Source organism: Vombatus ursinus, unplaced genomic scaffold (assembly GCF_900497805.2).
Source record: "Vombatus ursinus unplaced genomic scaffold, bare-nosed wombat genome assembly UNPS02014798.1, whole genome shotgun sequence".
In the NCBI taxonomy this organism is placed as follows: domain Eukaryota; kingdom Metazoa; phylum Chordata; class Mammalia; order Diprotodontia; family Vombatidae; genus Vombatus; species Vombatus ursinus.
In genome coordinates, this window is record NW_020954576.1 from 8,814,636 (window position 1) to 8,829,249 (window position 14,614).

The 14,614-nt window shown below is 38.8% G+C and overlaps 1 protein-coding gene across 3 annotated transcripts in view; it reads left to right on the forward strand.

Annotated features, from left to right (window-relative positions):
- Positions 1-7,088, forward strand: part of LOC114049970 (putative thiamine transporter SLC35F3) — a 527,549-nt gene extending 520,461 nt beyond the window's left edge. For all 3 annotated transcript variants that reach the window (XM_027871462.1, XM_027871465.1, XM_027871464.1), the window contains exon 7: positions 6,035-7,088. In XM_027871462.1, coding sequence (XP_027727263.1) covers positions 6,035-6,270 — 236 coding nt within the window. In that variant the 3' untranslated portion in view covers positions 6,271-7,088. The remainder of the gene's footprint in view (positions 1-6,034) is intronic.
- The last annotated feature ends 7,526 nt before the right edge of the window (positions 7,089-14,614 follow it).

Sequence of the window (14,614 nt, forward strand, 5' to 3'; positions counted from 1 at the left end):
ATTTAGAAGTGAGGTGGCTTTTCCTAAAGGTACATAGACATTATATATTATGTATCAGAAGCAGGCGTCTCTATCCATTATGCAACCCTGCCTTTTCCCATGCTGACTCTTGACTCAAATACAAACAATTATTTGTGTTCTCCTTTGAGACAGATTTTCTTTTCCCCTAGTTGCTTTGTTTGTACCTAATTTGAAGGTTTTTCCCTTGCCTCACTTCTCTGTATCACCTGCTATCCTACCTATTCCCAGTTTTAAGGATCTGCAGAGAAGGGCTTACAGAGTGAGACAGATCACGTCAGCACTTGCATCAGAATGATTTGGGGATGAGTTTGTCCCTAATTTTCTTTGGTGCACTTACCCTCCCTGCCTGCAAGCAATAGAAAGCCCTTTTTCTGCCCAGACAAGGCACCTGGAACTTCTCAGTCAGCCCTGGAATTTCTCCAGCTCCCAGGCCTCATTAGAGGATTAATCTCCCTGGGGTTAGCAAGTTCTTATCCCATCAAGTGCCTCATAAAACATGCCTGGAATTCCATTCAAAGTAACTCTTTGGAATCAGTATTTTGCCAGACTTTATCTTACACAGTACAGTGTTCAACCTCTCACATTGATCTTTTTCATAAATGCCTCCCACAATGTTCTGGGGTCTTGACCTCTCTGGAGTTCCAGAATGTTAACTAATAGCTCCCATTTATGTAACAGTTTAAGTTTTATAAGGCATTTTCCTCCCAACAACCTTGTGCAATGGGTCATACAGGTATTATTATCCTTATTTTACAGGTGGATAATCTAAGACTCAGAAAATTTAAATGATTGCCCTGAACTAGAGTATTGTCTGTAGAGGGAAAGAGATGGATACAAGGGATAATATTGAGGAAGAATTGACAAGACTTAGCAAATGGCTGTATATGATGGAGTGATGGGACCTGAACCCCTAAAGGAAAATACCATGTCTTTGAAAGCAGCCCAGTCCATGAATTTTCGCACACATTTCAGCAGCTTAGATCACTGACTCTCAGCCAAGGCACCTGGCCCAGCCCAGCTCACCCAGATACTCAACAGTCCTTTCAGAGTGGCTCTTGACCCACTCCAGACCACTTAACTCCTTTCACTGTCACACCTGTCCCACCCCAGGTGATTTACCACTTCTTAATTCCATCCAGATCTTCTCACTGTTTCTTTTTTTTTGTATGTAAATATCAGCCATCCCCATCCCCATATCATCAGTCATCCATAAAGGCCAAATTCACAAGGAATCACCCCCCCCCACACCACCACTATTGGCATTACAATAAACGTTGCTACTTGGACTGAAAGAAGGCTTGAGTGATTAAGTTCTTTCCAGGTAGACCCCCTGTACCCTCATATTTCAGGGTCCCCAATACCTCAACAGCAACAGATATAGAGAGTGAAGGAGAGAGAAGATAACCGAGGCTGAGAACCTGAATGATGGGATGGATGATGTTGCCCTCAACAAAAGAGGGGGTGGAGTTTGGAGAAGAGATAGTTTGGGATGGAGTGGGAGGCAGGAAAATATAGTGAGTTCAGTTTTGGAGCACATCAGCTGATGGGAAAGAAGTCAAATAGGTAGGAGAACAGTGTCATTATAGGCAAGGAAGGATAAGATATCCAGGAAGAAGTGATGGTCAATGTTTTAAAAAAAAACTATAGAGAAGTCAAGGAGAATGAGGTCTGAGTAAAGGCCTTGGGGTTTAATAGTTAACAGATCATTAGTAACTTTAGAAAACACTCTGAGCTGAACGGTGGGTTCAAAAGCCTGATTATAAGAAACGGATAAGTGGAAAATGAAGAAATGAATTAAATGAACATAGGCAAACCCTTCAAGGAATCTGGATGTGAAGGTAAGAAGATATAAAGGAAAATAACTTGGAAATATGACAAAGTCAAGAAACATTTTTTCCACCTTTAAGAGAGATATGGACATGTTCATAAACACTGAGAACAGAGCCAGTGGATAAGGAGAGCTTGAGGATGAGAGAAAGAAAGGGGGCACATCTCCAGAGGAAGTAAAGGAGATTGGGATCTTGCGAATAAGTAAGTGGATTGGTTTCAGGAAGGAGAAGGGTTATTTTGTCCTCAGAGCATATAGCAAAGGTAGAGGAGTATGGGAATGGCATAGAAACATTTCAAAGCATGGAGTAAGGGAGAACAGAAAATTCAGGATGGATCAGCTCTACTCTCTCAGGCAAGTAGGAGACAAGGTTCTCTACTGAGATGAGATGATTCTCATCATACCAATGAGAATATAGGGATAGAAAGTAATGTTGAGATCATCTAGTTCATAACTGAATGATGAGGAACATGTAGCTCAGAGAAATAATCCCTACCCTCAAGAAACTTACATTCTAATGGGGGAAGGCAACACATAAAAAGAAGCTGAAAATGAAGGTGAGGGAGATGGGGGAAAGATGGTAGCCATCATAGGATTATGGTTGAGAAATTCTAGGGAGTGGGAAATGTAACCTGGAGAGAAATGAAGACATCGATGGCCTGGGAGTCCTCCTTAAAATAGAGGTTCTGAACCAACCAATTAGAGGGAGAGGTCACAGGAGGGACAAGGCACTTTTAATACGAGAAATCCAAGAGTGAAGTGAGGCTTCCAGGGTACGGAAGCTTCTGGGGCATGGTAGAGCAAGTCCAGAGACTCAGGAGTACAATCTGAAGAGGATTAAGATAGAGAGGGAGAAAAGGTATAGGAGGAAATTTAGGAGAATACAGTGTCAGGGACAAGAAAGGAAGGGATATTGAGAAGGAAATGGAAGGTCAACAGTGTCAGATACTGCAGAGGGCTATGAGAGGATCCAGACTGACAAAAGGCAGGTGTTTTGGCAATAGAATATCTTCAGTGTACTTGGGGTGGAGAGGCATGGTTTTGGTAGAATTATGAGAAAAGATACTAGATAAAAAGGGATCCAGGAGTAAGTAGGTGGTAAGGAAGTAGAAGAATTAAGTGTATTCCAGCCTTTATACAAATTAGAAGAAAGAAAGAAAATGGCCATTCAATAAGATATCAAGTTCAAGGGAAGATCGGTTTTAGAATTTGTGTACCTTTATGTCTGTGTAATTGTTTTTAGGATAGGGAAGACCTGATTATTTTTGTTGACAGAAAGAAAGGAACAAGTGAAGGAGAGAATGAAGATTGAACAAAAAAAAATAGAACAGATGCTATACTGAAGCCAGTCCATTCAATCCAACAAGCCTTAAATAATTATCTCCTGTGTATCAAGCACTGTGCTAGGCACTGAGGATACAAAGACCAAAATGAAACAGCCCCTGCCTTCAATGAACTTATATTCTACTGGGAGAAAATTACAAATATGTAGATAAGTTAAAAATACGTAATGTAAAGTAATTGTGAGGGAAAGCCTTTAAGATATGAAGGAACCAAGAAAGGCTATTATAGAAAATGGCATGAGTGAAGGAAGTTAAGAATTCCAAGAGGAAGAGGTGATGAAGAAGAAAATTCCAGGCATGAGGGACTGTTAATGTTGTAGATAGGAAACATCAAGTAAGCCATTTTGGCTGGAATTATGGGAAAAATCCTAGAGGAGACAGTAGCATGGAGTCATCCTCTGAAACAGTACAAAACAAGAGAAGGGGGTCAAGATACCAAGAGGTATTTAAGTGTATAGGAGTGGAATTGAGGAAGCTTACCAACTATGGCTTCAAAAGTCATATTTTAAAAATAAAATAGGTGAGAGTTGCAGGAAATAGGCAAAGGTTAAAGGTTTATACAAAGAGGAAAATGTTCACAATACTAATGGGGGAACATTTGGTAGGGAGTTAATAAGAGTTGATCAAGTATGAAGATTATGAAGTAATAATAATAAATAACATAGTACTCGCTATAGGGGCAGCTAGACGGCACAGTAGATAGAGCGCTTGGCCTGGAGTCAGGAAGAATCATCTTCCTTAGGTCAAATCTGGCCTCAGACACTTAATAGTTATGTGACCCTAAGCAAGTCACTTAACCCTGTTTGCCTCAGTTTCCTCATATGTAAAATGAGATGGTCAACCACTCCAGTACTGTTGCCAAGAAAACCCCAAATAGGGTCACAAAGAGTCTGACACAACTGAAAAAATGACTGAAGTGCTTACTACCTGCCAGGCACTGCTCTAAGTTTTATTTATATTATTTATAATATACATAGGGTATATATAATATATAAAAATAAAATATAATTTATAATATATAAAATATAATATATTTATAGTATTATCTCATTTGATACAACAACCCTGAGAACTGGGTACTATTATTATCCCCATTTTACAGGTGAGGAAACTAAGGAAACAGAAGCTAAGTGACTTGCCTCAGGTCACACAGCTAGGAAGTGTGTGAGGCTGGATTTGAACTTAGGTCTTCCTGACTTCCAGCCCAGTGCTCTGTTTACTGCACCACCTTTTATTCAATTCGATAAACATTTATTAAGTACCTACTATGTACTAAGGCCTAGGAATACAAAGATAAAATATTACCCACTCTCTGTCCTCAAGGAGCTTTTATTTTAGTCTAGAAAATAGGAAAGTTAAATAGGAAGATAATAATAATAGAGCTAGCATTTATATAGCAGCTATAATATGCCAGGTACTATGCTAAGAGCTTTACAAATATTATTTCCTTTGATCTCACAACATCTCTGAGAGGTAGATGCTATTATCCCCATTTTACAGATGAAGAAACTAAGTCAAACAAAGGTTAAGTGACTTGCCCAAGGTCACACAACTAGAATAATATATTTCTAATGTTATGTGGAATAATAAATACTGTCAACTAGTTTAAGGGGGGAGGGGCTGTCAGGGACTGTGCATCGTAAAGGTTTGATTATTGGCTTGTCAAGAAAACAGGAATTTTGGATTTTATAGGCTGTTAAAGCTTGTTTCTCACTTCGGACTACCCATCTTTAATGTGAACCTTCAATGGGCTTTGCTTCCTGTGACTCTCAATAAAGTTAACTGACGATAATGATATTTAGGGCATTAGAGTAAACCAATGCCCCTAGGGCCAAAAATGAACATGTATTGTTTATTTTTAGAGGAATTTTTAAAATCTCTTCCAAGTCTTAAAAAAATGTTTTAATATAGCTGAATTGACTAAATCCAAACTTCCTGGGCCTTGCTTCTTTTTTTCCACAAAAATAACTATTTAGGCTTAGATTCAGATATAATTTTTTGTGAGTAAAATTATGAACACATAAATGTAAGGGCTTGTGACAAAAGAGATTTTACTATTTTAAGCAGAGTTTAGCAGAAGTTGCCTTAATCCACTCTAAGGTACATGCTGAAAAAAATCCTCTAGGGCAATGGTTCTCCAAGGGTGGCTTTCTAAGGGATCCCCAAGACCCTTTGGGAGGTCCCATGAAACCAAACTGTTTTCACACTAAAACTAAGGCATTATTTACCTATTAAAATATTATTTCCTTTTCCAACTACATAGTTGTATGAAGCTGGATTTTCTTCATACACTTCAATATATTACAACATATTACAACAGATTGAACACAGAGGCAGGTATCCAGCCATCTTCTAGTAAGCCAGGCATTAAAGAGATTTGTAAAAAAGTATGTAAAGTCATACAACTCCTCTCACTAATTTCTTTTGTTTTAGAAAATACACTTGTTTTTCACAAAAATGTTATTTATGTTAGCATGCATTAGGTTTGTTATTGTATTAAATGGACTGATAAATATTTTTAAATGTATCGGTTTTAATTTCTAAGATGGTAAATATCAATAGATATAGCCCTTAAAAACAAATAATTTTTTTGAATATAAAGGTGTCCTGAGACTGAGGAGTTTGAAAACTTCTGCTCTAGTGTGCTGTAGTGAATCTTTGATCAACATGAATTAGGTAAAAGGAAGTATGTAGTCTTAGAAGTGTCAAAAAGATAGGAATCTTCTACCACCATCATCACCTTCACCCTACTAAATGGAAAAGGATGTCTTACTCTACTCCATGTACTGCCTTTGTTTCTCGGATCACTTAGTAACTAACCATAGTTCACTGTTTCATGCAGTGGTAGATCACTACACAAGCCAAATTGTCTTCAATGGAGTTCGGGTCATCGCCATCATTATCATCGGCCTAGGCTTTCTCCTACTGCTATTACCAGAAGAGTGGGATGTCTGGTTGATCAAACTACTCATGCGCCTCAAAGTGAGGAAGAAGGAGGAGACAGCTGAAGGCAATGGAGACATAGGCTCTGGACTACAGAGCAAACACAGAAGGACCCACCCATCCTTTGCGCGTTAATGTCACTCACTCACGAAATAGCGGTAACAAACATCTCATTCAAGGTTCAAAGGTCTTGTCTCGCAAAAGGGCACATATGTCCAACATGGTGTACATAAGTGTACAGTTTTGGTATCTTACAGTAAGTCACCCGGTATTTATGGGCATGTCCAATTTGCTTGCACTTTTTTCACATCAGACCTTTCACTTAAGAATACCACTTGCATATGGAAGGAAAAAAGGAAAAGAAGAAAAATAAAACAAGAACCCCTCAGCTCTTTTTAAATGAATGTAACATTAAGATTATCTTTGCATTGATTGTTTAGGAGACAGGTTTTCGCAACAAGCCAAGGCAACTGGTTTTCATGACAAGCCGGGACAGCCATTTTGAATCTTAGCAACCGAATATATTACATTACACACTGTGACTTTTTTTTAAAGATAGAGTTAAGTCATACTTTGTTTTATACTAGAGCTCTACTCTTAATTTTATGGAGTTTCAATGAACCAAAAGAAAATTGAAGGTTTATTTTGAATGCAATATAGGATATGGAGAAGAGAAAATAGAAAGGATAATGTGTTGGGTGATCTGCTATGACTGGTCTGGAGAGAGAAGTCAGTTAAGGAGAGAAAGGCTCTGCACGAGGGAAATTGTGAAAGAAAGATATCAGAGCCCCAGCTGGTCTCTTTCTGCATGTGTCCATTTAAGATCATGCAAGAGAAATTACAGTGCCTTCTAAAGAATTTTCATCTTTACCTTTGTGCAGCGACGTGACATTGTAAGTCACCAGCACCATCTTAAAATGTAGATGTAGGGATCTTTAAAAACAAATTCTATTATAAATACACATATAAATATATAAAATCACAAAACTGATGACCAGTTATATATGTACATATATATATATAAATATAGGAACACAATTTGTTACATATAATATGATTTAAAGGTAGACTAAAGAGAAGGTGAATTGCTGGTTGCTTTGACTTCATGGTTAGATATTTTAAAAATGATTTACTGAAAATGTAAACCTTTTTATGAAACTTTTAAGCAACAGGCTGTTTACTTATATAATTTAGGTCTACCAGAAAATTCTATCTGTGATAGATCTGTAAAGAGGAAAAGGGGTGGGGTTATAGTTTACTATTTTTGAAGTTTACATTGTTACATATGAAATGGAAACATTATTTTGAAATGTTGTCATAACCCAATGGTGCATTCTGTAACCATGGAGTTCTTTGTTTCATGGGAAAAGGGGCATTCATGAATTGAACTTTTTAGCAAATTAATATTCTCAAAGTCCATTACCTGTTTGGTTAAACAGATAAATAAAAGAAAAATTGGACAAAGTTAGTGACCCACTCTTTTTATTCGCCATTCCATTTGTAAAGTTCCTTTTTTATGGTCTTAGGTTAAATATTTTCTATAGCTCTCTCCCTTTCATAATTTTGTGTACACAAACACATATTCATATCTATCCCCCAAAACTCTGTCCCTCTTTTACTGTATTGGGGATCAAAAAGACATCCCATGAGTCAAACATACCATATACCAGTCAGTCATCTCTGATTAAAAAAAAATTTTTTTTTTGTAGAATCCAATTGTGTAAGTCATTTAAGACTTCCAGACCTTGAATTTTTATGCTCCCTTTAAGCCAAGAGACTATGAAAGACAAAAAGGTTGAGAATTTTTTTAATGGGTAAAATTCTCTAAACTCTTCTTTCATGATATAGTGAATCTGTGCTTGTCATAAGAACTTTGGTGGAAATCTCTGTAAAGAGGACATAGAGAAGTTAAATGTGTCTTTGTCCTTCAAGTTATAATTCAATCAATCTCCAAGACCCATTGTGATTTAAAGCAAGACAATGCCAATGGGCAGAGGCAGCCCTTGATCACTTCTTGGCCAAACCATAGGGTGAATGTCTGTTATAAAATAGTAAGTTTCAATCCCTTTATATCTGAAGAAATGCTTATACTCTTCAGATTCCTGGGGAGGTAACTGACAAAAAAAGTGAAGATGTTGTTTTGAGGTGGTCCCTTGCTTTTTAAAATCAAAATAACTTCTAGGCATATGAGAACTCAATGACTACCACGGCCCCTGAACACTGCTGAGACAAGAGCAAAGGAGATCATGTACGAAGATATAGAGATGTTTTGAAGTATAGAGGAGGGAAATTGGGGGTGCTAACCTCCTCTAGCCCCCAAATTCTCAGTAAAGAAAGACATGAAGTCTTCTGCTAACTATAAAGAGAGGGGAGAATAGGTGGTAGTTTTGGACTTAGCATTTCTCAAAGGGCATTTCCCTCAGATAGTAAGAGATTAAAATTCTCTATGATGAGGAGAATCAGAAAAAATTTGAAATAATACTCATGGGAAATTCAGTACGGAGTAAAAGGACTGTCAACCAGCAATAAAGGTCCAACCAATGTTACATAGCATGCACACTAGTCTACTAGAATAAAACAGATTTATCACTATGTGAAAGGCAACTTCCAACTTATTTGGAAGCCCCCTTTCTGTGTCTTTCCTTCACAATGTGACCAGGTTGGTTGGATCTGGAGGGGACGTGAGTGACCCATTTATTGGGATTAAAAAGTCTTTTGCCACCATTCCACCTCAGACTACTGCAGTAGCCTCCTAACCAGACCCCGCCAATGGTATCTCCCCTCTCCAATCCATTTTGCGCACAGCTATCAAAATGAAATGTCCAAAGCTCAGATTTGACTCTGTGACTCCCCTGCTCAATATGCTTCAGTGGTTCCTTCTTACCACTACAATCAAAGATAAACTCCTCTTTATGGAATTTAAAGCCCATCGCAACCTGGCTTCAACATGCCATTCCTGCCTTATTTTACTCCCTTTAAGTGTACATTACTCCTTCATTTTATAATTGAGCCATTCTAGCCTTCTTGCTATTCCTCACACATCTCTCATCATCAATTCTTTGCCAAAGTTGCCCCCACACCTGGAATGCTCTTTCTTCTCAGTACTGCCTTTGAGAATCCTTGGTTTTCTTCAAAACTCCATTTAAGTACTACCTTCTACAAGAGCCTTGCCTGATGCCCTCAGCTGCTAGTGCCTCCCCACCAAAATTAACTTGTATTTATTTCATACAGATTTATTTGGGTACATGTTGTCTCCTCAATAGAATGTAAGCCCCTAGAGGGCAAGGACAGTTTCATTTTGATTTTGTATCACCCATGAATAGCATAGTGAGTAGTCTCCTAATAAATGTTTGTCGTTGTTAGTGACGATAAAGATAATGATTGATGATTGGTTCCATTATACTGACTCCCTGCTATCTTTAGGGATCTTCCTTGACCCTAAACTTGTGCTCTTCTTAAGTGTTTTTAAGAGGAAGTGGAAAAACAGGAAACAGAATAGAAAACAAATCTGAGATTCACCAGAACCACTGACCTGACAAGTTACTAAACCTAGCTCTTGGCATCTTGATCCATTGGAATTCTTAGTGTTCGACTGAGAAATGTGATGGCTGCTTCCCTTAATGGAACTGCACTGAAGGAGGGCCCATATCAATTAGAAAAAGTCCAGACTATAGAATACTTTTAAAAATAAATGATGTTTTATGACTCACAAGTAATGAAATTCAAATAATGTGGTATTGGCAGAGTTCCTTGGGAAAAGGGTTTATAATTAGAAAAATTAATTATTTCTAAAGAAAAAGATTTTTAAGCACTTTAAGGTGCCAGAAAAGCAGATTCTTTTAAGTAATTTTAAAGACTAACATTATTGCTTTAATTGTAATTCTTCCAGAAAACATTTATTGTTCATTTTATGCCTCAAACCCTTTCTTCATAAATGGTACCTCTCATGAGTCCCTTGTCCAAGTAATGAAAAATTCTAAATTCATGAGTTTTTTTTAATTGCAGTTATCTATATTCTGGCCTTTAGTTCAAACTGAGGTGATTTTTAGAACATCAATGATGCTGAAAGTAACTTTCAGGGTTTGTGTGGAATTTTTTTTTCTCTAAAAAGTCAACTTTCTTGTACCTTTCTTGTGTCCTTCACCAAATAAAATAAATTTCAATGTTTTCCAGAAACATGGGTCAGAATTCATGCTCATTACAAAGAAGATACCTTTTACCAAGGACTGAGTGCTTCATTTGCAATGAAATCAAGAACCCAGGGATAAGTCCAAATGTAGGACATAAGCCTTTGTTTGCTCACATAAATGTAGACACCACATTGTGAAAGCAAAATTCAAGTGTTTTTGAAACCATGGTATAATAAAGGAGAAATTGTTAGCTATGTTACATAAATTACCATTATATAGGGTTCCCTGGGCAAGCTGTGAGGGACTAATCATATAGTCCTCTGAGAAATATAGTTCATTATGCCTCCTCTGTACAATATCTGGGAACCCTGAGAGTTTTGGTGGTTTTGTTTTTTTTGGCCTTTTTTATTTTTGTTTTTGTTTTTTGCTTGTTTGTTTTTCCTCTGGAGCAACTGGAGGTAGAGATGGAGAGCTTTTGGCTCCAATCTTTTCTGGTTGGAAAGAGTGGGGAGGTGAGCAGAGACCTCATTTTCACAGTGACATCTAGTGGTTAGGCTACCTGCTGTGCAGAGAAAGGTAAAATCTTGATGTATTGAACCATGGTATGGTAAGAAAGAATTGTGAACTAGGTTACATTAAATATCATTTATGGAACTCCTTCTCCCCTTACCACTTCCTTTCAGATACTTATAGCCAAATACAGCCATGTCCTAGAGTAGGGTTCTTAACCTAAGGTCCATGAATTTTTAAGAATATATATATTCTTTCCAAGGCACTTTCCCTTGACAGGTAGGTGATATAAGGACCATTACACTCATGTCATACAGGAATCTGAGACTCAGGAAGACTAAGTGATTCCTCCCACAATCTCACACCTAGCAAGCAAAAGAACGAAGTCTCAAACACAGGTCCTTTAATCACAAGTCCAATACTCTTTGTACTTCCTCTCCATGTGATAAAGTAAGCAGATAACTCTTCTTTCCACTTAGGAGGAACCTGGAGATATCCTGGGGCTTTAACACAGAATGTCACCCTCAGAATGTATTGTTGGTCTTCTCCAACACTTGCAAATGGAGTGTAAGAGGAAGGGAAAGTAGCACTTAGATACTTTTCTGTGACTGACTCTTTGTCCTCATAGGTTCCTTCAGAAGCTTCACTAAAGAACCTCCTCTCCTTAAGAACCAAGTAAGTCACATTTTGGGAGCAGCTAGGTGGCACAGTAGCTAGAGTGCTAGGCCTGGAGTCAGGAAGACCTGGGTTCAAATCGGTCTCAGATATTTACTAGCTCTGTGACGCTGGGCAAGTCAATTAACCTTGTTTGTCTCATTTTCCTCATCTGTAAAATGACCTAGGGAAGGAAATGGAAAACCACTGCAGTATCTTTACTAAGAAAACCCCAAAAGGAGTCATGAAACTTGTGGAATCCTATCTGTGGCTCCATGACACTTAAATTGTTTCTTTCTAGCTGCTTACAATATTTGACCTGGGAGCTCTGGAATTTGGCTATAATATTCCTGGGAGTTTTCATTTTGAGGTCTCTTAGTGATCAGTGGATTCTTTCAATTTCTATTTTACCCTCTGGTTCTAGCATATGAGGGCAGCTTTCTTCAATAATTTCTTGAAATATGATGTCTAGCCTTTTTCTTTGATCATGACTTTCAGGTGGTCCAATAATTCTTAAATTATCTCTCCTGGATCTATTTTCTAGGTCAGTTTTTTTTCCAATGAGATATTTCACATCTTCTTCTATTTTTTCATTCCTTTAAATTTGTTTTGTTATTTCTTGATGTCTCGTTAAGGCATTAGCTTCCACTTGCTTGATTCTGATTTTCATGGAATCATTTTCTTCAGTGAATTTTTATAACTCTTTTTTCCATTTGGCCAACTCTACTTTTTAAGGAGTCCTTACCTTTAGTGAACTTTTGGCCCTCTTTTTCCATTTGGCCAATTCTGTTTTTTAGAAATGTTATTTTCTTCAGTATTTTTTGTTCCTATTTTACCAAGCTGTTGACTCTCTTTTCAAAATTTTCTTGCATCACTATAATTTCTTTTCCCAATTTTTTTTACTCTTATTTGATTTTTAAAACACTTTATATGCTCTCAGGAATTTTTTTTTTTTAGGCAATTGGGGTTAAGTGACTTGCCCAGGGTCACACAGCTAGTTAAGTGTCAAGTGTTTGGTCTGAGGACGAATTTGAACTCAGGTCCTCCTGACTTCAGGGCCGGTGCTCTATCCACTGCGCCATCTAGCTGCCCTACTCTTTTAGGAATTCTTTTGGGCTTATGTCCAATTCACATTTTTTTTCCTTTGAAACTTACTTCTAGTTGTTTTGACATCATTCTTTTCTGAGTTTGTGTCTTGATCTTCCTTGTCACCATAGTAGCTTTTTATGGTCAGGTTCTTTTGTTATTGTTGTTTGCTAATTTTTACAGCCTATTTTTTGACTTTTAACTTTATGTTAAAATTGGGCTCTGCTTCAAGGGGAGGGGAGGAAGGCACTGTCCCAAACTTGAGGTTTTTTGTACTGCTGTTTTCAGAGTTAATCCTTTGGATCTATATGTTTTCGCTGCTTCCAAAATGGTATGATTCAAGGAGAGGTGTGATCACTGCTCTCCTGGCCTGTGCTCTGGTCTTTACCAGGAAGGGCCCCTGTTCCCCTGTAGCCACGAGAGCTAGCCCTCCTCTTGACCTTGGAATTGTAACCAGTTCCCCTGATCTCCTGCAGCCACAAGTGATAGTGCTCCTTTTCAACCTTGGAACTGTGACCAGGGCCCCTTCTCTCTTGTGAATGGCCACAAATACTCTGGCCCCGCACTAGAACTGTGACCAGGGCCCCTTCTCCCTTGAGACCACAAGCGCTGGTGATCCTCTTCGCCCTGGAGTTGTATACGGACAATGCAACAGGGTCTTTGTACCCAGGACCAACAAAGGGTCCCTGTAATCTCTTTCTGACCAGCTGTCTCACCCATTACCATCTGTGGGCTGAGAGCTCCTAAAGCTGCCGCTGCCACTGTTGCAGCTGCCTCCAAGGCCTGCTGCTGGGCTTTGCTGCTGTTTGTGCTGTGCTCTGGGCTGTTCCCCATTCCAGTGTCACAGGCTTCTCCTGCCAATCTCGTCAGTTGTCCTAGGCTAGAAAAACGTCTCACTTCAACCTTTTGTTGGCTCTGCTACTCCAGAATTCTATTTGGGGCATTATTTTAAAGTTTCGAGGGGAATGGTGAGGAAGTTCAGCTGAGTTCCTGCCTCTACTCCGCGCACCTTGGTTTCTCTTATCTCTACTCTCAATGAGCTCACAATCTTAAAGAGGGAAACAACACATATAGGTGGTTTTAGCTACAAATCAGATGAAAGGCACAGTGCGGTGCAGTGGCAAAGCACATAATGTATCTTTATTTATATGATTTTCATTGACAAAACTGATATTGATCCATTTCCTGTGCTAAGAATTTGGGGGGCTAGAACTTTTTTTTCCCATGGGGCTCTAGTAGCTGCAGCAACTGAGAAGGCAGAAACTACCATTCCTCCAGAAGCAGCTGATAGGTCAGATCTCCACGGGGCTGATGCTGTCAAAGATGGCTATGGGGCTATGCTGGAAACAGGACCAGTGATCTAGGAGGCATCTCAGTTCCCAGGGATCTTGGAATCTGGGCCCTGGGCTGACTCCACTAGGGTCTGAAAGAAGGTAGTGGTTGAGGTAGAGGCAGTGGTATGAATCTCCTGGCAGATTCTGTTTTCTTTTTGTTCCCTCAGGATATCTTCATACTTCAGCTAGGCTACCTTGCCTACCTCTTTGCTGTCAGCAGTTAAGTGGTAGTGGTGGAAGGGTTAGTGATGATGGTGGTACCCTTCTTCATAGGGTTTGCTCTGGTGGGAAGGAGGCACTTAATAAGTGCTAGATGGTTGATTGATAATAGATGAAGGGGGAAGGCTGGGAACACAGCTGGTGGTTTATGGAGAATGCTGTTTCTGAAGCTTACTTGCCCATCAGTGATAGCTGATTAGAAGGCATTGGTAGTGGTGGCAGGCATGACAGACCCCTTTTCTTCATAAATGTTACTCCCTTGATGATGGCTTTGAAGAATAGGTTAGAATTATGACTAATGGTCTGGGTGGTGGGAGCACTTCAATCCCCATATGACTTACAGCTAAAACCTCATAGGTGTCTCTTGAGCTCTGGGTCCTGGGTTTATTTTGCCCATATCCAAGAGAAGATGATGATCAAGTTAGTGGTGATGGTTTGCCCCACCTAAAACATACCACCTCTTGTGTTCTAAATGAATAGACTGCCCATAGAAGTAGTTAACTGAGAACCATGATTATCACCTAAAGACATTAAGTACTCTAAGGA